The 27,677-nt window shown below is 45.0% G+C and overlaps 1 protein-coding gene across 1 annotated transcript in view; it reads left to right on the top strand.

Annotated features, from left to right (window-relative positions):
* Positions 1 to 27,677, top strand: part of robo1 (roundabout, axon guidance receptor, homolog 1) — a gene marked incomplete at its 5' end in the record, with an annotated part of 220,431 nt that overhangs the window by 176,521 nt on the left and 16,233 nt on the right. Inside the window, 15 exons of the mRNA XM_083984904.1 lie at positions 2,322 to 2,479; positions 7,091 to 7,211; positions 8,463 to 8,601; positions 8,796 to 8,923; positions 14,204 to 14,328; positions 14,537 to 14,708; positions 16,342 to 16,547; positions 18,453 to 18,534; positions 18,714 to 18,882; positions 18,977 to 19,143; positions 19,243 to 19,364; positions 21,095 to 21,326; positions 22,249 to 22,370; positions 23,975 to 24,146; positions 26,319 to 26,519. Of these exons, the coding sequence (XP_083841030.1) occupies positions 2,322 to 2,479; positions 7,091 to 7,211; positions 8,463 to 8,601; positions 8,796 to 8,923; positions 14,204 to 14,328; positions 14,537 to 14,708; positions 16,342 to 16,547; positions 18,453 to 18,534; positions 18,714 to 18,882; positions 18,977 to 19,143; positions 19,243 to 19,364; positions 21,095 to 21,326; positions 22,249 to 22,370; positions 23,975 to 24,146; positions 26,319 to 26,519 (2,316 nt within the window). The remainder of the gene's footprint in view (positions 1 to 2,321; positions 2,480 to 7,090; positions 7,212 to 8,462; positions 8,602 to 8,795; positions 8,924 to 14,203; positions 14,329 to 14,536; positions 14,709 to 16,341; positions 16,548 to 18,452; positions 18,535 to 18,713; positions 18,883 to 18,976; positions 19,144 to 19,242; positions 19,365 to 21,094; positions 21,327 to 22,248; positions 22,371 to 23,974; positions 24,147 to 26,318; positions 26,520 to 27,677) is intronic.

The raw sequence follows: 27,677 nt of genomic DNA, 5'->3' as shown, positions 1-27,677 counted from the left end.
AGATAAGAGATGAGGTGCACTTAATGTCACAGTTAAAGTTCCTGCTCACTCACCCAAGCGTTCCCGCATTAGCTGTGCAGTAAAAACATGAATTAGCTCACTCATTCCTCACTGTTAAGTTCATAAGTGCATAGACTCTTGCTCAACTGGATATTGCTCAATCATTATCAGTGATCCAGGATGTTACTACTTTTGTACTTAAAAAACAACAAGAGAAGAGACATGTTTGAACATTAAAAAAAATGCACTTTAGCATTTATTCTGAGTCAAGCAGCATCTTCAGTGTCTGACTCACCTTGATTCCCAAGGCTGACTTCTACAATAACGCTCTTCACAGCAGGTTGACCTTGCTGACACAAATGGAGACGGTGTTTCTTCAGTTGGAGCTGGTGCTCTAATGGATCGGATGGTTGGTGTTTACATTTGCATTCCTGGAGGACTGTATCTGCTTTTAGACGCAACAAATGAGCTCACTCGCCAAACAGCTGCACTACCGAGTTTGATTCGGATCAGAGCGAGTGCAGAAATCATACACGGCCATAATCATCATTCATCTGTGTAACAGCACAGAGTGAATATGTCCGTACATGTATCGGTGGCTGCGGCATTCAAGTCACAAAATATGTGACAAATCCCTTTGCATTGTGTCTGATGAATACTGTCCTGTCCCTGTGCTTAAGAAATGAGGCTGGGGTAATGGTGCAGCTGTTCAGTTCAAGATGTGGGTTTGATTATGCAGCAAAAGACTGGGGAAGCTATTATCACCCATCTGCCTCTAAAGCCAGGTCCCTACTGTTGGATTGGATTCCCACTTCCCATTAGAAGAGACGGAGAGCAGTATCTAACAGAAACAGCTTAAAGGGTTTAGTCAGGAATTTGTTGGCTGTCAGTAGGTGAGTGGTCCCGGGGTGAGTCGGACTTTGATCTGTGACTGAGGTGACTTTAGAGTGAGCTGAGGAGCGTGAGACAATAGACGGCAAAAGCTCAGTTTTATCCCCAAAACACAGACGAAATAACTCACAAGCATCCAGTCGCATTACTTTTCCATGAATCCAGGGGGATAACAATGCACATGCACACACACTGCGCTGACCTCACATGCTTTGTGTGTGGCCCGAGTTACGGCCTGAAATTTACAAGCACTGTTTTCATATGTTTTTATATGTATATGCAGCAGAGCTGGGAAAATGATTACTGGCACGCCGTCCGCAGAAGTTCAGTTTGTTGCTTTTTCATTACTTTCTCTCCCTCTCAATAAACCGCCAGTTTATCTCTAACACCAGAGATATGGAGTTCAGAGATATGCTGTTCCTCTGCCCCCTAGAAAATAGATATCCATTGATCGGCTTTGTTGCAAATACCAGTTCATTACGATATTGATGTGATATTCTGATAAGGCAGGCAGGCTAAGACTAATGATTTTAGGTGAGGCAGGTGGTGTAATTTTGCAGTCAGTCCCCGAATAAAAATCAGAATGGCTCTGTTAATCTCTTTAAACCTTCCTGTCTATTCAGTAGCAAATTTGTATCAACAAATGAGATCAGGGAATGAGAAGCTGTGGACCTCTAATGTACAAATAATGGAAATTCATGGCTGCGTCATCTCTTTTACCAGGGGAAAATCAATGCAAATAAGAATCATATCCTGCATAAGTTCTTACCAAGGCAGCATTTGGTAGATTGGATGTAATGTAGATTTTCATCAGTGTCAGGACAGCATGAGTTTCAGATGGCAGAGGATGTAAATATGGAGCATCAGGGAGAGATGAACAAGTGATGATGGAGAGGTGATGATCAGCCTGCACTGAAGTCTGTGTGTGTGGTTGATTGTATGTGGGTCTTTTCATTTCGGTAAACAAAGAAGAAGGTCATATTAGAGTAGATGATGTGCACAAATTGTGTTCATCACTGCTGTTGTAAAGTTTATTGACAGCAACGTTCCACAGGAGAAAAAGAAGGTCATTAAAAATAGTAACTGTATAGGCCTTGTGTAGACAGTGGGCTCCACCATATACACGTGTTTTTTATTTAGTCAATACGGTACGCTGTAAATTTTGATGGCCTTACCGCCGTTTTCATTGTGGACTGTGTGCAGTAAATCAATAGTAATGCCCGCCCAACATTTTGTCATCTGTGCAGAGCTAATTATCTGTGTCTACACACCTTGACTGCTGTTTTACAAGCTGCCTTTGGCTTCATGAATGTAGCAACCGCTTTAAGTGTTTGTTCTCATCTGATTATTTAACTGTTTCCTTGCAGCGCCACTCCTAAAAAGAACATTTTGTTAACGTTTTCTCTGCTCCTTTTTCTGTTTCCCTGCAGTTCTTCGTGATGACTTCAGACAAAACCCTGCAGATGTGATCGTGGCAGCAGGAGAGCCAGCGGTGCTGGAGTGCCAACCTCCTCGTGGACACCCTGAACCCACCATATCATGGAAAAAAGATGGCGCGAACGTTGACGACCGAGACGAGAGGATCACTGTGAGTATAGTCACTTTTTTTTTTCTTTAACCTGTGGTATAATGTTGTTAAGGTGAACACATAGTCTAATGAATTGATGGCTGGAGACTGCTTTGCATGTGATGATGTGTTTAAATGTATGAGATAGAATGACCCAGTGATGGAGGTCAAGTCATTACCAACACCTCAGTGTTTGTTGAAAGTCTGGTTTACCTGACTCATTATTCATGTAAAGCAATTACCAAACTAAAAGCGGCCCATTCTGGTGGCTGCAACCTAATGACAGAGGTATAGAATCAGTCTTGCTCTGTTAGTCAGCAGTGGTGCACTGATTAGGGGTGGCTCGCTGGAGGAGGAGATGGTTGCAGCTCCTGCAGAATCCTAACAACTCCTTGCATTTGATTTACAACCAGACCACCAATTATTTCACTTTAATTAAAACAAGACACTATTAGCAGAACAGCACTACTGTATCCGTCAGCTCTACATGCTTGCTTACCGAAGAAATGTCTTGAATAATCCTAGTGCAGCTGTTTCAGCCAAACACTTGGTGTCCACACAGTCATTTCTCCTGAAACAGGAAGAGACTTCTAGTAGTGTTTGATTATACTGATTGGATGTGTGCTTAAGGGAAATAGAGACTCTGACTCAGCACTCGGCTAACATAAGCAGGTAGTGAGTACTTCTCAGTAGGTCTGGATCCCATTTTAAAATCTGACTGTTAGGGTTTCAAAGGTCTGACTGCACATTGTGCAGTTGTGGAGCAGTCAAATAGTTTGGCCCCCAAGTGCTGACGATGGTTAACTTTACTGTACAGTCATGGAAAATCAAATCTCCCCCAGATAATAAATACAAGGTCCTAATAAAGATGTTCCACTCTGTGTGTGTGTGCACATAGCTTAGTAAGAAGTGCAGTCTCGGCTTATTGTCCTCAATACATTTTCATTACTGGCAAAGTCAAAACAGTGATTTATTGCCGCTGACTGTCTTCAATAGGGGAGCGTACATGACTAAATACAGTTTTGCTCAGTGAAGGCCTGTTGAATTTGGGCACATTGAATCCTTTTATACTGCCTCTTGAACAGTGCGAGTCTGTTTATTTATTTATTTATTTTTACACAAGCAAAAGATTAAGAGTCCGTGTCTGGTCGCTGACCAGCATAATTGAAAGAAAGAAGCGCAAAATCTAGTTTACAGAGAATCAAATCATATCTGCTCCTGAGTTGAGTCAGTAGGCACTGATAAGCACGCACTCTCCTTGCCACAGAATGAACTCTTGTGGCCTCAGAGGAATTCACTGTCTGTCTTGTGTTTACACATTCCCCCATCCGTTCAGCTAAACTGCCCCTCTGTGCCCACTGCTGTATTATAGAAGCTGGTTTGAGCAAGATGCAACATCCCATCCTCCGCTAAACTGACATTAAAGACTATTCCTTGTAGAGATTAAATCTTCCGTGCATTCGCTCATTTTTGTCAATTAACCATTTGCAATTTCTTCATTATCCAATAAGAAACTACCCCATGCTGGAGTGTTAAGGCGAGGTACATTGAGGACAAAGCTTCACTGTATGGCTCCTGCACACACACAGCCTTTCCCTTAATTATATTTTATCCTTGCTGAACCCACACTCCCTGTACCTTTTTTTGTAAATCATTTCCACCGTAACATAATTTCCACCCCCTGCATGGTGGAAGTGAGGATTTATCTCACTTCTGTATGTGATTTTGTGCACTGATGAGCGAAATCCTCTGAGTAAACGCTGTGAACGCTGCTGCTGTAACACAGGCTAAATGACTCAGAGTTGTGTCCTCGTTGCCTGCAGCAGTGTTGGAAACTGAAAACAGGCACTGGTGGATTTAACAGCTGGTGTTTCTCACTGTAAACTTCCTGTCAAGCACAAAACCTCACAAACTGACTGTTCCCAAATGACCACTTTTTTTTCTCAAGTGGAGCTAGACGTCACGTATGACCATCTATGTATGTGTAATCAGCTGTGGTGACAGATGGGAGTCTGGACGTTGTCCTGTGGACACCCATGTTAACAGATCAAGTTGTATTAGAAATAGGCCGATCATGGGGCAATGTGAAGAATTTGTTTATGGTACAGTGAATGCATGACTACAGAGAGGGAAGCAGAGGGAGGAATCTTTATAATGTGATGAACAGCTGAGCTCCTCAAAGGGCCCCCTCATGCAGCCTGCATTGTTGTGTTTGCTTCAGTCAATTCCTTCCACCATGCAACATGCTGGAACGTGCAGTCTCCTTGGTGATCACTGGTGATCAGAGCGAGGTCCCGAACCACCTGCAGTGGGGATTTTCTCCCGGCGCTGCATTTCGCTGGGATGGGTCGGCTTGGCGTTGCTGGCTGCAGCATAAAGGCGAGGGGGCGAACTTCAGAGACGGACGCATCAGAGGAAACCCTCCTGTTTTTCTATCTGCTCCAGTCAGCCGTGTGTAAACACCAATGACATGCTGTGTGCCACTTCGCATATATATTCATGACTTCATGTGGGGCGTTTGTGAAAAGTTTCCCACTGAGCCGTAAAAAAAAGTGAGGCAGGTCTATTACCCCTGTAATGCCGCTGTGCCACTTGGAGCAGCTGGCCACATTCCTCTCAACTTTGTCAAACAAGTCTTTCGGGAACAACGAGGAAAGGATAAATAAACAGACAAACAGGAAAGATGCCAGGATTTAAGCCCAGACCATTGTCTGTCTTTGGAGCAAGAATCTGTCGGCAGCATTATAAATGGCCAAAATGCTGCACATTGTCCTCCTCCTTTTGTGCAATAGTTGTGGCTAATTATCAGCCTGGAAAATGAACTGCTGTGTGAATACCAACCGAGTGCATGCTGAATAGGGGCTTTTGCATTATCAGCATTGCCAAATGACATGAGACAAAAGGCAACAGGATAGAGCCATCTCCCTGTAATGCAGGGATAATGGTCAGATTGTGGGGGCTTTCAGCGGCCCTGTGTGCTGCGCTGTGTTGTGTGGGGAGGATATGCATGCAGAGAGAAAGAGGACGGTCTCTGCATCCATTTACTTCAGCCTGCTCTCAGAGTCCCTGCTGCTCCGGCACTCCAAATATGCCTGTGGAGAATGGGAAACTGCCACAGACAGAGGTAAGAATATGGATAGAGTGGACAGGCCCTTAAGTGGATCCTCATGTCAAAGCCCTGTGGTACCAACAGTGTGCCCCAACCCCACCCCCCCCTCCCTTCTTTCTCTGCTGCACAGTCTGCCCTGACCTTGGGCCTTTGTGAGTGTCACAGTGTTTTAGCTGTTAAGCCTTTCCTCAAACAAACAGTAACATAATGATACTTCAAACCCCTCCAGCACCACGGGGTACCCTAAAATAAGCCGGCGTTCACAGCCCCTTCACTTCCCTCTTGCCTCCTGCCTTTTTTACCATGAATATTAAACAAGGCTGAGGACTTGAGGAATGCCTCTGAACCAGAAAAATGTGTCCAGTCGCATGGGTTGTCCTTTTTAGACTTCCCTTGGCTGCTTTATTAAAAAAAAAAAAATCCATTAACGCTGTGAAGGTTTTCCGTCATGTGCCAGTGGTGAAAACTTGGGAGTGCTGTGATGTGCAGCTTGCATGTGAATACAGACGTAGGAGGGCTTGCGTGTAACATTGTAGTCACAGGGAAAGCAGGGTTTTTTTTTCTGCAATACCGTGTGTCAAGTTCCCCGTCAGTGGCTCTTTAATGACAGTATCCATTACGCGCTTGCAGGTGGTGGTCCTGGTCTTGCGGGGTGATGTGTGCATTTAAAACCTTAAGCCCCATCAAGGCAACAGAGATCACTGGTCCACCATGCTATTGTCTGTGTTTGCCATGACTGGCATGGTTGTCAGCTGGGAGAAGGGCTGAGGGGCCTGAGCTGCCTCTCTGACTGCCTGAGAACAAAGTGTCTCCTCTAGCCTGTAATCAAAGCCCTGGGAAATAACAGACATGACATTCACCTGGACAAACACACATTCACTGCTGGGTGTGTGCGCTGTTCATAGGTGCTTGAGTGTACGTTAACTTGCTGTCACCTGTAGCTGTATGCACACACAGAAAGAAATTAAGAAAGCTATTCTTTAAAACATTCCTCAGACAATAATAGACAAAAGTATCCTCATGCTCTTTGAGGCGACTGCTTGCGGTCCTGCGGTGCCTCAGGTGTTCCCTCTGGGACTTGTGGTTGTGTTGGATTGGGAAAGTGTTCTTTGGCTCAGCTTACTCCGAGGAGGAGGAGGAGGAGGAGGAGGAGGAGGAGGAGGAGGAGGAGGAGGAGGAGGAGGAGGAGGTCCACTGATAGTGATTTAGACTTCAAGTGGAGTCTGAGAGGGAACAGCACAAAACTCTGTCCCTGTAAGATCAGAGCAAAACCCCAATGAAATAATATCCCCAATAATGCGTGAGTGCATTTTATCATTGTGTTGTTATGGCCGTTTAGTGAATAAATGCTCACAGACACTGTTTTGAGCAATCAGGAAATGTTTTCTAATGTTTGAGCTATGCTGTTTTCTTTTTTCTCTGTGTGTCAAACCACAGGCCCCCGAGTGTCCCTCTGATTCTAATATTGCTGTTTTTCCCTCTCCTTGTCTAACCTTTCACCTCCTCTTCTTCTATTCCTGCAGATGCGTGGGGGGAAGCTGATGATCACAAATGCCCGGAAGAGTGATGCCGGGAAGTATGTGTGTGTCGGCACAAACATGGTTGGAGAGCGGGAAAGTGAAATAGCTGAACTCACAGTACTTGGTAATTAATCTTTTTTTTTCTTCCTCTCTATTAGAGTGCTTCGGTCTGTTGTCTATTTTGTTTTCTGTCCACATACAACAACACGTGCACACACACTCTGTTTCTCTGCAGCAAGAAACAGGATCCAGATGTTAAGCTGTGAATCTCAGTCTCCCAGTGAAGTAAATGGTGTCGCTGACCTTTATCAGATACAGTGTGCAATGACCTCCAATCTCACACCTTGCTGGCGAATCCCACACTGACCCCGGCAGCTTCTCTCCTCACCACCAGCTGCCCTCTATTTCATCATGAATGACCTATGACCCCGATACTCTCCTGTGTCCTCGAGCGGACACAGAGCATGTCCAGACTCCTGATTTTTATCCCCGGCTCTTTCACTTCCGCCACCTCGTCTCCTCAGAGACCTCATAATCTGTCAGAGGGAGCAACAACAATGGGAGTTTCACAAAGATAAATAATCGTACTGAAATAATTCTGCCAGGGGCTGAAATGAGGCCAGCCCGTAGCTTTTGTGTTTGTCCACATGAGTGAGTATCGCAACCAAGAAACTCTGGTTAATCATAAACCACCTTGGTTAGTTTTTTTGGGGGCCTGAGACCGAAGGAATGTTTTCAGAGCAACTAAAAGCTATGATTTTTTTAAGCCGTAGAAAATCTAGAAAATAAACATTGGAGATGCTGCGGTGACCCTGTACCGCCGGGATTTGATGACCAGATACTAGAGTCGGAGCTGGACTTTAGGTCGCTGTGGTTAACAAGATGACAAAAGGGGTTAGACTGTGTGTCCGGGACTTGTCCAGCGCCCTGTCTTCAATTTGTTTAATGTTGTGTCATGTGTAATTAAAGCCAGATACTGTACCACAGAGTAGTTAATGTTTCCTGGAATGACTTTTGTCTTATGACTAAAGTGTACTGACTACCCTCTATAGTTCAGCCTCTATTTTTGTCGTATGTGTGTTGTTAATCATAAATTGGAATGTTGCGTTGTCATGCCATGTCGCAGTATACAATTTGATTTCATTAATCTGATTTCACACATTAAATTCAATTATTTAATTTAAGCCTCCCTCCAAGATGTCATTTTCCACTGGGTTTTATTCAGTTTCCCAATCTAATTTCAAACTGTGCTTTAAAGTCTTGCACAAACTTTTAAAAGGATTCAAAGCTGCCAGTTTTTGTTTTTTTCCAGTATCATTATTCACTGCCTTATGATGTGTAACTTGTAACTTTTGTGCTGCTCTCATCTTTGCAGAACGTCCTAGTTTTGTGCGTCGCCCTAGCAGCCAGGTGGTGTTAGTGGACCAAAGTGTAGAGTTCAGGTGTGAGGCCCGCGGTGACCCAGTTCCCACCGTACGCTGGAGGAAAGACGATGGTGACCTGCCCAAAGCAAGGTATGACTCACCAGTTGGTCGACTTTCATCACACAATACTTCCCTCCCTCAGCCTCTGCTGGTCTTTGTTTGATCCGCTGCTCGCTTTTGTGCGTGTCGTCAGCTGATGCTTGGTGCATTGAATGAGTCTGCCTTTACAGTTTTTGTGTGAAGTTTTATTATGACAACATGAACGCATTTACGTTTCAATCCAGATACGAAATTCGTGAGGACCACACCCTCAAGATCCGTCGTCTGACCTCAGCTGATGTAGGCTCCTACACCTGCGTGGCAGAGAACCTGGTGGGCAAGGCGGAGGCATCGGCAACGCTCACCGTCCACGGTAAGACAGAATACACACTGTTCAGGCTGTGCAGTTACCAAAAGTATTTCATTTACAGCACCATGGACGGCCATTATAAATTAATTTCCATTTTGGTTTATTGTGCAGCTTGATTCCAATGCAATTTCGTCCAGCCACATTGCAATAATAGCCTTCAGCTTTAGTGCTACATGGTCATCACTTTCAACTATTCTCTCTCAATTAGCTGATTGATTTCTAATAAAAAGAAAGGCAAAAATCTATAACAGCTGTAGAGCTGCACACATGGGATCTCAACAACAATCGATTTCATTTGCCCTATACAAGTGGCATTTCTCCGGAGGCCTGTCTTCCTTCACATTTTAAGACATTCAGCACCATTTGTGAACCTATGAAATATCTCTGTGTCTCCTGTGGCCCTCTCCATTGGACGTCTTATTAACACAGTTGGAATATAAAGCAGCCGGTCACAGAGCGTGAACATTCAGAAAGGAGCCATTCAGAGGAACTGGGGGGCTGGGATCACCCCCGAAACCCTCCTGAGAGTCACAAGAACACTGGGGCTATTTAACGGCAAACTAATGGGAATGTTGGGAGTCGGGTGAGGGAAGAAGCAAGAAAAAGGTGGGAGGAGGCTGGCAGCGATGGATGGTGGGATTGGATGGAAGGACGGTGAATGTGTTGGTCTTGGTGGCGGCTCGCCACTGATGCAGAACGGGCTGGGAATTGGGGCTACGGGCGACTGTGGTGAAGGAGATAGAGCGGTAGAGGGGTTTCTGCGGTGAGGTCAGTCATATTAATGTCACTCACAGGAGTCAGTGTAGCAGATACATAAGGAGACAAGGCAATTCTATTCGTCTGCCAACCCCCCACCTGCAAACACAGATACTTCATCTTCACATGGCTACCCTGCAATTATTTCTTGATTTTCTCCTCAAGACAGCAATACTCAGATCGGAGGAGCAAGATTAGGGCGCACCTGCCAATACACCCATCAATATATCTACTTCTCTTATTGCCTTTTCTTCACTCTCTCCCCCTCCCTGATGAAAGCTTAGTTAATGAAAGGGAACAGCATTGATGCGCTGGTTCAATAAGCTGTTTTCCTGGCTTAGAATCATATTTGAAAAGCTTAAACCTCCCTTGTCCTCAGTGGAAATAAAATGTCTTAACCTCAGGGCAATTCCCTGTCGGCCGAGAATCAAGGCACTGACCCTCTTTTCATACATTATGCCTTTCAACCCCCCCTCCCCATGTTATGAGAATTAGACAGGCGTGAAAAGTGAAGTAGAGGCACTTAAATTGATTACATTTAAGCAAAGAAGAATCTCCGCCACAGATTTAAAGGACAAATGCAAGATGCACTCTCAGGGTGTAAAATCAGGTCTTTCTACCTGACAGTTGTGTAGCATAAATCAAAGGATCCAACTGTCACAATTAAATCCAACTGATGCCTGAACCTCTAAGTTTTCAAAGTTCCTAGAAGAACCATTTCCATCTACTCCTCAGATGCCTGAGCTTCATCCAGACCAGGACATGAATGAGGAGGCCAGGGACGCTGTGGGCACTGAATAGTCCAGTTAATTAGAGACAAGCAGGCCACAGTCCCACGCCCGGAAATGACATGCTTCTAATTACAGATGCGGGCACAGGAAAGGAAAAGAAAGACTGGTAATTGTAGGTCTAAACAGGCCAAACTAGCAGAAGCAATGTATAGGTAGTGAGATGTCGCTGTCGTAGTGAACACAACAGTAATGTGGGGGGCAAGAGTTTAGTCTGTGGGTTTAGTGGGCGCTGCTGTCGCTCTACATCAGGAGTTGGAGAATAGTGCGAGCGCTGAGCTACTGCTTAAGAATTACTGAGCTGCTGAATAAAATCATTTCGGTGGTGAACTTCTGGCAGAGGGAGCTACACCACAGAATGGGTAAAATAGGGCAGAGTGGAATTAATGTAAATATTCTTTGAACTCAAGTTTTTCTGCTAAATCTGCTCTGATGTGTAAATGGACGATAACACTAACAAAATTAAAATTGGATGTTTAAAAAAGAAAAATTTAAATATAGAAGCCATTCCCTGCGGTGTCATTATGCAATTTGCTTATCATAGCAGTATACTGTGTGTAAATAACATTAGAAACGTTATAGCAAGACACACAGAATTGAAGATATTGTCTTTCAAAGCAGACCCCTTGTAAGAGCTGGACCATTTGTGAGAATAATCCAACTCTGTGTGGACAGAGGGCGATTTTCACAACTTCCGTGGCGAGACTGTCAGTGAACAATGTCAGCATTGTGGGAGTGGGCGCCCTGGGCTATTTTTCTTTCAATGTGCTCTGGTCTTGTTACTAACTTAATCAATGAATTATTGTCTTACACGCGTGTCCGTCAGTCTGCTACACCTCCTTTGGACTTATAAATATGTCAAGTTCAATATTTCATTGATTGATGGAGGAAAGGCATAATTGGAAAGTCACCCGGCGTATTTAGAGTTTCATCGTAAAATCATTAATCTAAGCCACATGAGAGTTGTGAGATGGGTTTTGTGTCGACTTTAGGCACGAGTACATGTGTGTATGTGTATTTTTAAAAGCTCAAGAGTCAGACAAAAGCATGTTGATCTGGGGTCTGGTACAGTAAGATAATGTTTACACAGGAATTTGGTAGATTTCCACCATAGGGATGTATAGATTTAGACAATTTTGGACAGAATTCAAAAAAGTCAGTCTGTTGTGTTTTTTGTTTTGTTTTTTCTCAGCTGCTTAAGTTTGCCACATGCAGTGATTTATGTGTAGAAAGATCTTGAATGCAATGTGAGTCCCCAGAGCAGCGTTGCTAATAACCCATGTAAAGGGTCTGGAAGGAGATTTGGAACTGGTGCCAAAAGAGTGAATGAGAGGAACTTTCTTGTCAGCAGTGCGTGTGTGTGCTGTTACACTGATGATAAATACCAAAACCTGTTAGGGCGCCATATAGAAAAAAGCTGCTGCTTTGAGTCAGGCTGTAACACAATGTTGTGAGGAACGCATCTCGGCTGGTGTACAGTTTACAAAACATCAGAGTGGGTCAGAATATTTAAAGCACGCTGCACTCCTCCCAATGGGAGTCACTATTAATCATGCCAAATCCTCCGCATGCAGTCCTGGTCTAGTGTTGATGTAAGGCAGGCTGAACAGCAGCACTGCTCAAATCCCCCATTAACATCTCTGCTGTGGTCTTTGGTACATAGCCTGCCTCCTATTGGGCTGGAGGCCACAACGCCTCATGTGTGTTTTACTCAGCCGCTCTGATCAGCTTATTGATAGAGACTCCCTGTTGCGCGGTAAGCCAGCAGAAAGCCCACAACAAAGTAGCCCGGTCAGATTTAAGGCTCACCTCTCCCTCCAGGTCCACAACTGTGATCACAGCAGCATGGGAGAGGTAGGGTTACCTAATTAAAGGCTTAGACACACATGAATGCATGTGTGTAGGTGTTGTAGGAGGGTGGGTTGTGTATTTGTGGGTGTGCACATTCTCACGATTGTGTGCATCTAGTGCCTCTCACACATGGGTAGCGGTGAGCGTCTTCTTCTGGGGTTGTTTGATGTAAGTCTTATCTGCATTTTAAAGGCCAGCGATGGGCAGGGGGAGGAGGGAGGGTTGGGTCATTACTCTGACTGACAGCGTTTATGTTTCCGAGGGAGCCGTTGGAGCAGACAGATTAGATAAGGTGAGTGATTGGCTGGGGGAGATTTATGGTCAAAGAGTGACAGTTAACATTCACCTTGTGCTTTTATGGACTGGGTGTACATTTGCAAGGCTGCGCTTGTGGGGGACGGCGATCTAGCGGCTCCTCAGGGTGCTCTAAACTTCATTAATGGTGCAGAGATGTTCACCTTCACACAACACCTGGAGAGAGAAAGAGAAAGTAAACAGAGGGAGAGCGGGAAAGTAAACAAAGCATGATGGCGCTCAGCATAAAACATCTGTTGTGTGTGTTTCATGATATTGTCTGTTTGCCATTTTTGTCATTTTTTTGTTTTTGTTGATTCAGATCTTTTTCAGTTAATTCTCTTGTATATGTGCATTTTTAATGTATTCTTAAAGAGTCATGGTAATTACTCTTTGTTGTGAGCATCATGTGGTCCCCAAGGTGTTGAGTCGAGGGTGAAATATGACATGTCCTTTATTCACTGAATAATAAACACATTATTGTTTGTGCTTCATGGACATCACATTGTTATTTCCCTTATCTCTGTACTCTGTCATGCTGTTTATTATTTAGTTATTCATCTTTGGGTTTTTTGTTGTTGTGTTTTTGTTCCCTTTTTAGTCGTGTCTGGTAAGTTGAAATGTCACCCGTCACCTATTCACCGCCCTGACAGAGACAGGAAGCTGTCACAACCCCCCTTCATCCTCCTCCTATCACCTCTCCACCCTCCAATCAGCACTCATGTTTCTGTTGTCATGGGCAACAGTGACAAAAGGACATTAATGGGTAAAAAATATGCTCAGCTTGGGCCTCCAAGGTAAAGCCGCATCATTTCATTCTATTATTTTCCCCCTTTTGTGCATTACCCAACACCCCATCTTATTCATGGACAAATTATGTCTGTATTTCAAATGACAGCTTTCAGATTGCTTTTCTTCACGTACAACACAGCCCTCATATAAATGGATTAAAATGTTAGGAGATTTAATATATTTGAGGACATATCCACAGTCTTTCCGAAATGAACATGTAAACTGTCCTGCCACTTGCCAGCGACATTTAGGGTGTGTCTCCTCACATATGGAGATCATAGATGGCCTATTAGACCACCAAGATCTTGTGTCTGCTGCAGAAATGAATGGGTGACATTGGGTTATGCCACCACACTTAGCCTGAGATGGAATTTGTCATTAAGATGCATAGATACTACATACCGGTTGAGGTCTGTGCAGTTGGAGGGTGTCAGCGTGGACAGATGGCTCAAATTTATTCCCCATTTCCATGTAAATTTTAATGGTGTATGCCCTTGCCCATGCAAATAAGGGGGCATGGGAGTAACCCTTGTTTTTTCTATTCATTACATCTATAATATGCCTGCATTTTGAATTTGATCAGCGCACTGTTTTAATCTCCTGTGCACACACCATGCAAAGTTTTGAAACAGAGCCTATAACCTTAAGATTAGATCTGAATACAATCAGCTGCAGTCAAATGTATTTTCTTTCATTCAAATAACCTAGACCACTTGTAACTGTAACATTGTGACAACTATAATAATATACTTGGGTGTGTTTGTCTATTCAATGGCTAACCATTGTCATGACTGTCCTCCAGTGCCCCCGGCATTTGTGGTGAGGCCGAGGAACCAGGTGGTTGGCGTTGGCAGAACCGTCACCTTCCAGTGCGAAGCCACTGGAAACCCACAGCCAGCCATTTTCTGGCAGCGGGAAGGCAGTCAGGTAAACAAAATAAACTATAATAAAGGCTTTCATTTCAAAATGATCCCTGTCAAATTGGAAAACATTCAAGCCTGCTCATTCAGCGCTTTGAAAAGAGCTATTTTGAAGGCATAGTTACATGAGATGGCAAAGACAGATGTTTGCGTGTGTACTCCAGTCTTGCCTTATAAAACTCTGACTATATGGGATCTGTTTTTCTCCCCCACAGAACCTGCTCTTCTCCTACCAGCCTCCTCAACCCTCCAGCCGATTTTCTGTATCCCAGACTGGGGACCTGACCATCACTGATGCCGAACGCTCAGACGTGGGCTACTACAGCTGCCAGGCCCTCAACATTGCTGGCAGTGTCATCACCAAGGCTTTGCTAGAGGTCACTGATGGTAAGAAACCTCACTTTAAACACAGTCTCTGCGCACAGCAAAAGCCTGGGAGAGAATTAGAGGGACACTGAGTGGATGAATATTGGTATTTCAGATCATCTTTGGCTCATGAGGATAAATCCGTTCATCTGAAATTCTGTGGTCCTACTGTAGAGCGTATTAATATCCGAATTGAGGCTTGTGAGGTTTGGTCTGGCCTGTTCAGTGTGTTCCTGTCAGAGGTAGAGACTCTCTGGTGCCTGTGCACCCAGACCATGGCTCAGTATTTGGCTTCATCGGCTTCACACTGGCTAATGTCTCCTTTGGTATTCCATGGCTGGCTTGCTGCTGTCTACCGTTGGAAGACTGTGGCTGTGTGGTGAGGTCTGGATTGGGTCCTCTAATTACTCCGCTAGCGAATCCCTGTCAGCCTGGTGGACTAACCTTGGTTTCATTTCCACCATTCCCACAGAAATCCTGGCAGCTATTATTTTGTCTATGACACACCTAGATTCATCCCTTCATTTACCAAATGTCCTTACTCAATTCAAACCTACAACGGTATGCTCCGTCTCTCTCCTCTTCTCTTTCTCATTCTGTCGTGCACTCCGGATAATAATAACAGTTATTAAAGTGAGCAGGCCGCTCTGAGGCCACAACTTCTCCGCAGGCAGATCTGGTAATTACAGGTCATGCTGACAGTGTTTTAGTAATTGCACCATCCCCGGCACAAAAGCAAAGACAAAGCAGCCCAGAGATTGCACCACAGCATGGCTCTGAGGATCCGTGCACACATACATACATCATTATCTGTTGCCTTTACACTGTGTTTGGTATTAATTTGATTGCTCCTCACTGAATGTAACCTGCTTGTAAATCAGTGAAGATGACAGCAATGGTCATCAATAGTGCTATGAATAATAATAATAATCAGGGGGAGGCCGACAGCCTATAGCAGGAACATGATGAATCACACTCAGTAGAGACAAAATAAAAATGAAAAACATCTTCTTCCTTTGCCTCCTCTTCCCCCTGTTTCCTCTGCCTCTCTGTCTGTCAATTACAGGCTTTCTCTCCATGCCTTTGTTTGTTGTTTGTGTCTGCTGGTTGAACAGCCAGGGTTCACAGGCTGTGAGGCGGGGAGGAGGAGTTTAAACGTCCTCATGCTAATAACATTGTCGGTTCTGGCTAGATGTTTTTTAAGCGTTTTCTCCCTTGTTTTGCGTTTTATGGCTGGGGGGATGGGCCGCGGGCTTGTTGGCCACGAGCGTTCATATGCTTAGTGCCAGGCATCTGGTAGAGCTGCAGCGAGAGGACTGAAGTATCTGAGCCTGTTTCATTTTAATTATGCTGCTTTTATTTGGCTGAGTTTGACTCCTGCTGCTGAATGATTAGAAAATTGCTTCCAGTTCTTACAATTGGATTTAATTCCTCTCCCACTACCCTTGCAGTTTTCGCATGCTTACATTGCTACATGCTGTTTGTCAGATTCGCACTACTCTCTGCCTTTTTTGTGTTTTCTCACACAAGCTGGATGTAATTGTCTGAATCCTCTGTTCTTTCGGTCCCCGTTACACCACGTGAACACCTTCACAGTTCTGCCCCTTCCATCCCTCCACATAATTACTCATTCTCCTTCCTCCTCCATCCGCAGTCGTGTCCGACCGCCCACCACCGGTTATCCGGCAGGGCCCGACCAATCAGACGGTGGCTGTGGACGGTACAGTGGTCCTCAACTGTGTGGCAACGGGTAACCCCACCCCTACCATCCTCTGGAGGAAGGATGGTGTATTGGTGTCCACTCATGATTCCAGGGTCAAACAGCTGGACACCGGTGCGCTGCAGATACGCTATGCAAAGGTAGGACACCTGGACACAGGTACAAACATACTCCAACGCCTTTTTAACATCAAGTGAAGTAAACATAAACAGCACCCAGTCTGTCTGTGACCTTTGGAGTTAATTTGTAATTTAGCTATGAACCTATGAACACACCTTGCATGTTTTTTTTTTTATACAGAATTATAATGTATTTTATCAAGATGTTTGGCCGCCTTTAATGTCTAAAGCTATTAAAATAAGCTTCAAGTTGTACATATCACATCTATAATGTGCTGGGCAAACCCCTGCTGGTTGGTAAATAAAGCGTGTGTTCCCTGCCAGCAACCAGCCCTCCGCGGGCTGTCAGTCAGTTGTCGCGGGTTTGAAATGGAGTCTGTGAAGTTATACAGTCTGTAGTTCCTGTCAGTCAGCAAACACAGTGGGTTTTGTGAGTAATGTTGTGTGTGAACATATGTGTGTGTGTGTGTGTGTGTGTGCGCCTTGGAGATGGCAAGCTGAACGCACTCTGGGGGTGCTGACGTGTCTTCCAGACGGACTCGTCACGGGGTCAGAGTTCACGTCAGTTTGCGGCGTTCTGATGAATGCTGGCATGTCTTGTGGTGACAAGATTGCAGTGTGATTGGGTTGCCGGTGCGAGGCAGGCAGGAGGGGATGCGTCTGAGCCTCGCTCCCGCTGAAGCCGCGTACAACTCCACAGGCACCGTACATTAATGAACTTGTCATTTCTCCACGACAACATTTTAATCATAACATTTCTGATGCTTGAGGTAATTTATAGAGTTTAATACATTTTCTTCACTGCCACACAGGAAAATACACTCCTTGAGGGTCATTAGCAGGACATGTTCACACTCAATTTATCTCTTTCGGCTTTTCCCCCCTTTGTTTTGCACACACACCAGCACAGTAGCCCTTGGCGTGAAACGTATCACCAGCAAACCACAGCAGAATTATGTCTTACCCACACATATTGAGTGCAGTCGTCGGGGCGGACATTTTCAAACATGTGGCAGTATAAAAATATGCTGTGTATACCCTTGCCAGCGGGATACTGTTTTGGGTTGTGTTTGTTAGCCTGTTAGCTAGCCAGATATCTCAGAAAGTTGTCGCACATTTCAGCTAAATTTGGAGGAAACTTCAGTCATGAGCCAAGAAACACTCATTTGTTTTTGGTCTGGATTCGCATTCAGGTACAAGATCCAAGAAGAGCTTTTTTTTTTCCAAATCTGTTTTCTCATGAACTACTGCACTTTGAGTGAAGAAAATCTGGCACAAGTACCACATGATTGTCTCCCATTGTGTGTTTTGATGCGGGTCCAGATCTAATGCAGATTACATTTGCCATTATCAGAATAGCAAACTTAGAGGATTGTTCTGCCTTGTTGGAGGATTAGGGAAGTATGAGCTCTTTGAGTGCTTTCCTGTGTTGTTCCAAAACCAACTTGTAACTACAGTCGGTAGAACTGAACATTTCTTTCCACCACTCTTTTTCCCAACAAAGTGTATAAATAATAAAGGTTTGAACATATATCTTTAGCATGGACTGTCACCACATCTGTTGAGTGGGGCAGTGATTTCCATGTGTGGTACTCAGGGGGATGGTAGAGAAAGGAAAAAGGTCTCCAATTAGTCTATGATCCTGTGAAAACCTTTTCCATTTGACTAGGAGTGGCTGTCACTTGGCCTTTCCAGCTGCTTTCCCCCAGTTTCTACTATGAAAGAGATGATACTGAGATTATCAGGCAATGACAGCTGCCTGCTACTGACTCCACCAGAATGTCAATAAGCAGTGCACTGGAGGGAGCGGAGAGAGAGAGACAGAGAACTGAAAGAGGGAAATATTGTACTACCAGTTGAGGAGACTGTACTGTAACACACATTTAAAGGTTTTTTTATTTATTCATGTGTCCTCCTCCCCTCCAGCTTGGTGATGCTGGCACCTACACCTGCATTGCCTCCACACCCAGTGGAGAAGCCTCATGGAAAGCCTATTTAGAGGTTCAAGGTAAGGCTAATCCAGTAGTGTTCAGGTTTTTGTCCATTAGTTTTGTATTTATTCACTTGCTTTGTATGTTTTCAAATTATTTATTCTGATTTGATGTTCAGAACAAAACTAATTAGCCAAATTTGCATGGTTGTGGTTTTTTGTAAATTACTCATTTGTTTCCCTCTCTCTACATCTAGAGTTTGGAGTCGGAGTCCAACCTAACAGACCTACTGACCCAAACCTGATCCCCAGTGCCCCTTCTAAACCTGAGGTCACAGATGTTACCCGCACTTCCGTCACCCTCTCCTGGAAGCCTAATCTTAATGCTGGAGCCACACCCACTTCCTATATAATAGAGGCCTTCAGGTAAAACTTATCAGCTTGTCCATCAATAAATAAATTATTGCACGGCTTTCTTGAAACCTTTTAAATTTTAATTCTCTCTCTGTTGCTTCCGCAGTCATGCATCAGGGAGCAGCTGGCAGACCTTGGCAGAACATGTGAAAACTGAGTCATTTGTACTGAAGGGCTTGAAGCCCAGTGCAGTCTACCTCTTCTTAGTACGGGCAGCCAATGCCTATGGGCTGAGTGATCCCAGTCCTATCACTGATGCTGTGAAAACACAAGGTGAGAATCGCCCTCTTACTGATATGCTGTCCAGCTCAGCGGTGCTTTGATTTTTAACACCGGGTCATTCATTTTTGATGTCTTTGCTCCTGCACACAGAAATCCCTCCCACCAGCCAGGGTGTGGACCATCGTCAGATCCAAAAGGAGCTGGGAGAGGTGTTAATCCACCTGCACAACCCCACCATTCTCTCCTCCTCATCTGTCAGGGTGCAGTGGACAGTGAGTATCATTTTCTCCCTGAATGCATTATTGCCGCTCTTTCTTGTCACGTTCTCACACAGCTGCAGCCACATGCAGACTGCCATATGGATCATTGGAATCACTGGCCACCGAGGCTCCAAGGTTAGTTTAGTGATATGCCTATGGTCAATTTGTCAGGCAACTCAGCCGAGCTAATGTGCTAACGTCCTAGCACCCTGTAGAGGAAGGACAGTGCAGTGAGCAGCCTGGAACGCAATCCAAGTGTTCTTGGTATCCATCTGGCGTGAGCCTGAACTGGTCAGCTGGCCAGAGACCAAAAATCTGCAGCTTTGCCCACAGTGGACCACTCAACCGCCCAGAAGCTTAACTACAGAGCCCAGCCTTCTGCAATAAGCCATATAGTGGCATATAACAGTGTGTGGCGTGCCAGTCTGTGCCCTCTCAGATTGAAAACACTTGACGGCTGTTAAAATAATACAAGTGAGAAGGAAGAGGCAGCCAACTCATGCTCTTAAGTGGAAATGGCTTACAGATGTTAAAACGGATAGGTGGAAGAGGAGGAAGTACAAGTAGAGCTGGGAGCTTATGTTGGTGTTTCTTTGCTGGTACAAGCCACAATTGATCTGTTTATTGTACAGTATCATTGTTTGTTGTTGTTGTTTTTCCTTATGCCTGTTTTACATAGTTGATATTAATCTGTGTTATGGCTCACACTGGGGGCAGGGAACCTCCCTTTTTACCTTTTGACATAAGGCCACCCTTACATTCCCAGGTATTATGAAGTGCCACAGTGATTGATGAATGGGACCGAGGAAACGTGAATAGGATAGTGGCACGTCAAGACTGATTTAAAACATTACTGCCCAGTTACCCTGTCACCCAGGAATGTTCCAGAAAAAACATGCGGCGTGAGGGAGACTGACGCTCTCGAGCGCCACAGTTCCCTGGTTTTGTGGTGTTAAATCTATTCCCAGTGTGGAGTTTCACGGTTCTACATTTTCCTTTGTCTCGTGGTAAATGGTTGCACAGTTTTCAGGCTAATGAAGACCACCTGAGCCGGCAGCATATTTTACAGGGGAGGGATAAAGAAATCACTAAAATCTTTACAAGCCAGTGCTGCTTGCCTTCCACAGGGACCTGTAGGGATATTAGCATACCGGTTAGCGGTTTCTCTTTTCTCCAACCATGCTGGATAACAAAGCAACATTAATTATCCTTGGATTTAACTATCAGACAAATCCCTTCCAATTCCAGTCATTGTCTTTATTTAGCTACATCACACACTGTTTAACATGTTGTATTCCTCAACTTCTGTTGCCTTGTATAACAGATCCACTTTTCACTGTCTTCCTCGACTCCAGCAGCCAGTCAGTACACTGGAGACCAGGACAGGATGAGACAGGCTGTTCTGGGAGCCTGGGTCCTATTTAACCAGCTCCAGACATAGAGGAACCTCTGGCCAATGACCTCATACTGTGGTTTTCACAAATCGCTGCTGCTCCAAATGGCGCATAGGCAGACAGCTGAAAAGAGAGATGTAGATGTGGATGGATAAACAAGAGGAGTGATGTGATGAGTTAGCACCCCATTCCTCCCAGCGCCTCATGTATCACTTGTGCAGATCTGTAGCTGTCCGGTGATGCTACAATCTATTATATTACTGTATCATTTTCCACTATGAACTGCGAAGCACATAATGAAGTCAAGATGACAACCGTCTTTGTCTGTGATCCTGTGCCATTTGCTAGGTGGAGCAGCAGTCTCAGTACATACAAGGCTACAAGGTGATGTACAGGCCCTCACCAGAGGGGCTGCAGAGGACGGAGTGGGCCGTGTTTGAGGTGCGCACCCCCGGGGAAGACAGCGCCGTCGTGCCGCAGCTTCGGAAGGGAGTCACATACGAATTCAAAGTCCGCCCCTTCTTCAATGAATTCCAGGGAACAGACAGTGATGTCAAAATTGGCAAGACGCTGGAGGAAGGTGGGGGGAAGTGAATATGTGTGTGTGTGTGACTGTGTGATTGTGTGACTGTGTGCAAGTGTGCTTCGGTGCTCGCTCGCCTTGCATGTGTGCAGGCATGTTTTCATGTTTACACAATTTTTATATGCACAGCTTGTATGTGTGAGAGTATACAACAGCTGCTCGCAGCAGGCAGTGAGGGCAGGATTATGTTATGTTCAAATGTGGTGCATTCAAGCATGCTGGGCTGGATGTTCAGCCCTTTTAAAAGGCCCTATGGAAACTCATATACAGTACAACACTCCAGTGCAAGTGTTGTACTAATTTTTTCACAGGGTGTGGTTGTGGAGGTCTCATGAGGTTTGGTTGAAACCCAACTGCAAATTTCAATCTGTAGCAAACACTCAGAAGAAGTGTGAGTGCGTGAGTGTTTACTAGAGTGTGTGTGCATGTGTGTTTGTGTGTCTCGCATGTGTAGGAGTGTTTTGATCTCTTTCTTGTGGATTCTCCTTTATTTTCAATTTTGTTGTAATTGTTTTCGGTTCTATACATAATGTTTGTTCTCCCGTAAGTAGAAAAATGCTTGTTTTTATAACACTCACTCACAACGTGATTACCTCTTGCATTGATGTTGCATTCATAATTATTTCAGTGTAATTACCTTTGGACCACAGGTCGGCATCCACACCCACCATCATAGCCCGTCTGCTAGAAGGAAACAGTTCATTAGTATGAAACTAACTCCATTTTCTGACGAAGGTGTCATCATTTTTGATAATAAGTCTTTTGTTCTCACCTCAGTCGCACACAGACTAAAGGGCAAATTCTGACAGCTGAATGGGATGAGGGGAGGCAGGGCGAGACTGCATGCAGTTATGGCACAAAAAAAAATCTGTATCATGCATGAAGGTGTGTTTTTTTATCTTTTGTCTACCCCATTCAGCCCCCGGTGCCCCTCCTCGTGAGGTTACAGTGACGGAGAGTGGGGACAATGGGACTGCCGTCATGGTCTCCTGGCAACCCCCTCCAGAAGAGGAGCAGAATGGGGTGATCCTGGAGTACAAGGTAACAAAAAAAAAAAAAAAAGAAACAGCCAGCAGCTCCCTCAGGTCTGAGCAAGCAGGACTCATACTGTAGAGACACAAAGGAGAAACAAACAGAGATACAGACAGCAGATAACATGGAAAGGGACAATGCACAGACATGGAAAGGTAATGAATTCCTGGTGGGGGCACACCTTTCCTCTATGCTACTCCTCCTATGTGTGCAGTACAGGCTCAGAGACGGAGGAAGAAAGGAGCCAAAAGAGGAGAGCTGGTGGGAACTGTTGGGAAACAGTGCCATCAGGTGGAGAGAGCAGACTCACACATCCAGTGGTGTTTTCAGGATGAACAGTACTGAGGAGCCCTATCAGTGATACCAATGGCAGAAATGACAGTTACTTCAATAGTGATTACTGTATAGATCCTTGTGTGATTAATGGTGGTTACACATCAAGTAAAATTATACAGCTGAAATATATATTTATTTTTTTACTGCAAATGTTAAGTAAAAGAATGAGAGAACAACCTGCTCAAAACTTAACTTAACCATAGATATTATATAATAGAGTTGTGCACAGGCAGGTAAAAGGCTGTTTTGTAGATTTAGGAAGAACCTATAATTGAACAAGAGGAGAACAATGAAGAGGCAGACAGACGTGCATTATAATTCCAGGCATTTCTTCGGTCTGGAGCTGGGCTAATGCATTCTTAAACCCACAGCAATTCTTCTTTCCTCCTCCTTACCTGACAATCTGTACTCTTTTTGTAATAGCTTCACTTTGGGCAGCACTGTCCCCTCATTCATTATGCTGTAGAGGTCCTGTGTTTTAATTGGAAAGCCTTTTTTATGTCACAGGGAATATAGGTTAGTGGTGGATGGGGAAGATGAAGCAGAGCCAGTGGAAAAGTTAAGCCTCTGTTAATTTAACAGGTAAATGTTTTTTGGTGATAGAGTGATAGAGTAATTTCATGGTTTTTAAGTCCAGCCTGAGAGCGTTCCCTGCTCATTACCGAGCCCGGTCCCTAGCGGCGGTTCCACTCGCCACAATTTTCAAGATACACAGGAAATTTCAGGGCTCTGTAGGTTCGTCAACGAAGCGCAAACACATTCACACATGTAAGGTACACATCCAGGGAAGTGTGTATATTAACCTGGTTAACTGCTGGGAGGAGGTGGGGGGTAAAGAAAGCAGATTGTCAGGGGTTCAGGATGTGGAGGTCTCCAGGCCTCACGCTGAGCTGAATGTATACTCTTCTTTGACCCGGGTTTGAGTCGGCCTGGGAGGCTGTTCTCCATCCTGTGATTGACAGCACTTAGCTTCTGCTGAAATTGGGTTATAGGCGTGATCCCCATTTGTTTTTCATGGGCTTAAGGCTACACCGAGACATGTTATGGCTACTTCGGCTAATACTGACCCTCTGTTGAGCGCAGCCTGTAAAACATAAAGCCGTGTTGTAAAAATCTTTTGCTACCTCAGAGATGTAACATAATACCCACAGTGCACTAAAATGTTGCAAAAGCAGCACCGGCCAATTATAAGGATGTAGATTGGCGGCAGCAACCAGGCCGAATGTGCTCATAACATCTCCTCATTCTCCGCTTTCTCTTTGTCTGTGTTATGACAGGTTTGGTGTTGGGGGAATGAGAGCAGGTACCACGTCAACCGCACAGTGGACGGCTCCAGCTTATCCGTTCTGATTCCCGGTCTGACCCCGGGGATCCGCTACAGCGTGGAGGTAGCAGCCGGCACCGGGGTGGGTCCAGGGGTCAGGAGTGATGTCACCGTCTTCCAGCTCGGTGAGTAAAAACAACCTTTAGCTCTCTCTCACAGGGAGGGTGATATAATTATTTTGTTTTCCCTCCGGTGGATATCTTTGCCGTGATCCATTGTGTTTGTCCTCCGGCAATCTCTGCACACAAAACCATCAATCACCAGCCATCTGACAAATAGTTATGGCATTAATCCAGTCATGTGAAATTAAGAGGTTTTTCAGTAATATGACTTTTTGCCAAGTAAATAAGCAATTATGTAATTCCTTTCTTTGTAGAAACAGACACTTTCAAGCCTCTGCCTGCTTTTCTTTTTGTAATCAGCAGCGGTACCTCAGGACTGTAATTGAAGTCATTACTGTTACACAAACATCATCAAACTTACCATTGAAGAGCATGATGTGATGGGTTTAAATGGCGGGGGACTATTACAGTTTCTGTGTGCTCTTAGATAGCTTTTAGCTTCAGTAGCTCATTGTGTGATCATTGTGGGTGAATTTAACTCTTGTGTGGCAGAGCTGTTGCACTTGCTGCCCCACCCTGCTCCATTCTCCAGTCAAGGATGCAATGTTTCTGTCTCTGTTTTGCTGCAAACAACAAAGGCAATATTGAATCCTGCACTCCAGGCTCAGGCATGACATGTTATTAATACCCAAGAATCACAGTGCAGACAGCACTGGGGCTAGTTGTTGTAATTGACCACTTGTGTGGTTTTATTTATTTTTTTGTCCTTTTAGTCTAGACAGACAGATATTTGAGATATTTTGTCAGTTTTTATTCCCCAAAGCTCTGAGCTGGACTACTCCGGAGAGGGATGGAAAACACATGAATAGCAGGATGAGGCAGAAAGAGGGAGAGAGAGAGCTCCATCTGGTTTTAAATGTGTGATTGAGTGGGCCGGGATGGGCATGAAGAAGCATCGGCTGTGACTGATACAATTTCTCTCACTTGAGGAGTTCCTGTGGTGATTGTTGCCATGTTCCAACACTGGAGTGGAACAATGTGCCTCGGGGACCAGCGTTTCACCCAAATGCATTTGTCACACTCCGAGCTTGTATGCGTCATCCCAGCCTGGATACCTGTGCCGGTCCCTTGTGGGCTGCTTAGTCACATTGGCACACTCCGTTCACTGGGCCAGACAGAGCCACAGATTGAGAAGACACTGAAGTGAGCGGAGAGGCAAACCCCAGAATGGAGACATGGACTTGAGAGGCTGAGACAAAGACAGACAGAAGGATACGGAAGAGGGGGGGGGGGGGGTGGAGGCATGGAGCTAGCTGGCTTCTTTGGGGGAAGTGTTTCTGCCTCTGGCTTCGAGAGTTGATAGAGGAGAGTGGCTACGACATGAAAGACTTGAGAAAAAGAGACGAAGACAAAGTAACACGAACATGAAGCAACTTCAGAATGGCGAGGGGGTGGGGTGGGGTAGGAGTAAGCCGAGGGGGTGGGGCGTCCTAGAGAAGTCTTTCATGTATCACGCATGAGGGAAAAGCACAGAGAGAATAGACAGATGAGAAAAACAGACCGAGAGCGGGTTGTTGTGAGCGAGCCGTGCAGACGGTGCCTGCACGCTGCATCTCACAGCAGGAACGGCTTCAAGGCATTCACACCTCAGCTCTTCACAGAAGCGCCTCAGTTTGATAATTACCAGTGGTGTCTGTATTTGAGGATGATTCTGCTGGATTTATTTATATGATTATAAAACCAGCAATCGCTCCATGTAAACTATCTGGCTTCCATCACAGACGGCTGTTGTTGTGGTGCACATGCTCCGTTTGAATGTCTTTGGTTGCTCTCGTCTGCTCGCCATTGTTGACTGAGATCTGCGATGAAAGCCTTTTGAATTATAGAGAGAAAGACTCACACACACACACACACACACACACACACACACACACACACACACACACACACACACACCCACCGTGATGAAGACTCTTTTTGTGTAGAGAGAGGAATGCTCGGAATCATGCACTGCTCTGATTACATTTGTTTTAGATAAATTGTCCCCATTTCCAGCTTTTCCACTTGGTTTGAGTTTTAGATTGAATATGTTCATCCCCTGCTGTCACATTCCTTACTCCCTTTATTTCACTTGTGCTACACACCAACTGTATCCTTATTTTTTTTTAATAAATCATTTTTAACCCTGATCTCTCCGGTCTCCTCTCACTATTCCCCAATATTTCCCATCCTCAGATGCATCTGGGCGGATAACAGACACCAAGGCCCCTGAGACCCCCCTGTCCCAGCAGATCTCCGATGTGGTCAAGCAGCCAGCCTTTATAGCAGGCATAGGAGCCGCTTGCTGGATCATCCTCATGGTCTTCAGTATCTGGCTGTACAAACACAGAAAGAAAAGGAGCGGCCTCTCCAGCAGCTATGCAGGCATACGCAAAGGTAAGTACACATGAGCAACATTTGACACCATCAAGAAACCCCATTCAGATTTTGTCAAATGCAAAATGTGTGGTAGGAAATGCACTGCCGTATTTAGTAGTGTTTTCACTCCAGTCCTCTTCTTTTTGCTTTATCCGAAATTCTGCCAACCCTGTCTCACATCATCCCTGTCACACACACACACAGGGATGTCTTTGTAGAGCACTCTGGGTGAAGTACTCTGCAGCAGAGTACTTTAAGACGTGATGTGAGCTCCCACCGAGAGTGCTGCATGAAGACGTCTTTTATTTCTTCTTTTCATACGTCTGTCGTGCCGATTCTGCAAGGGCGTGTGAAGAGTGTTTCCAGTAAAGTATATTTTCGAGGACCAACAACTCTCCTTTTAGCAACTCCCCTCTGACTGGAAACAGAGAATACCTCGCTGTCTTCATCAAGGACACACTGACATTTCCGAGGTGCTTGAAGTAATCTTTCTGTCCTATCAGAGAGGGACCTTTAGATATCAAGGAGTTGAACATTTAGCAATTTGGTTCATAGCGTCTGCTTGCCCTGATCTAAAAAAATCCCACCCATGGGTGTCTGGGCTGCAGCGCAAACCTCCTAGAGTCGCCAGAGCGTAATTCAGTGGGTTTTGTACCTGAGCTGAGTGGAAGTGACAGGGTTCATGGCATGCCCAACCTCTGCCCACAATAGTTAGAGTATAAAGAGAGCTATTAGCCTTTCTTTCTGAGTCTCATTTATGTTTAGGCTGGCTTAATGCGTGGCCTTGGGCAATGCAGCTGCTGCCTGTGAGTGCTACCTGCACCGTCCCCGCTTCTGGGCTCAGGTTTACTGCAGACTACCAGGGTTAGAGGAGATCCACCTTCAACCTTGAAATACACACTGACATAACTGCTGTTAATCTGTGGGCTGTCACAGAGAAAACAGAGGTTTTACATGTTCTGAATCCACTGCACTCTTCTTAACAGTGGGAACTGTGAGTAATGTGAAAGTGAGAGACACCTCAGCTTAGCTTTTCCCAAGGCTCTCTGCGGTCTAATATACAAATATGTGTGTGGATTATAATGGTCACAACGGTGGCTTTTTTTTCCCATTATGGCTTAAATTACCTTTGAAAACACTGTTGAGATAGCATTTCAGGGCCATGTGAGGCGATGA

This window comes from Trachurus trachurus (genome assembly GCF_905171665.1).
Source record: "Trachurus trachurus genome assembly, chromosome: 13".
Lineage (NCBI taxonomy): Eukaryota > Metazoa > Chordata > Actinopteri > Carangiformes > Carangidae > Trachurus > Trachurus trachurus.
The sequence above is the reverse complement of the archived record's forward strand: the minus strand, read 5'-3'. Positions and strand labels throughout refer to the sequence as shown.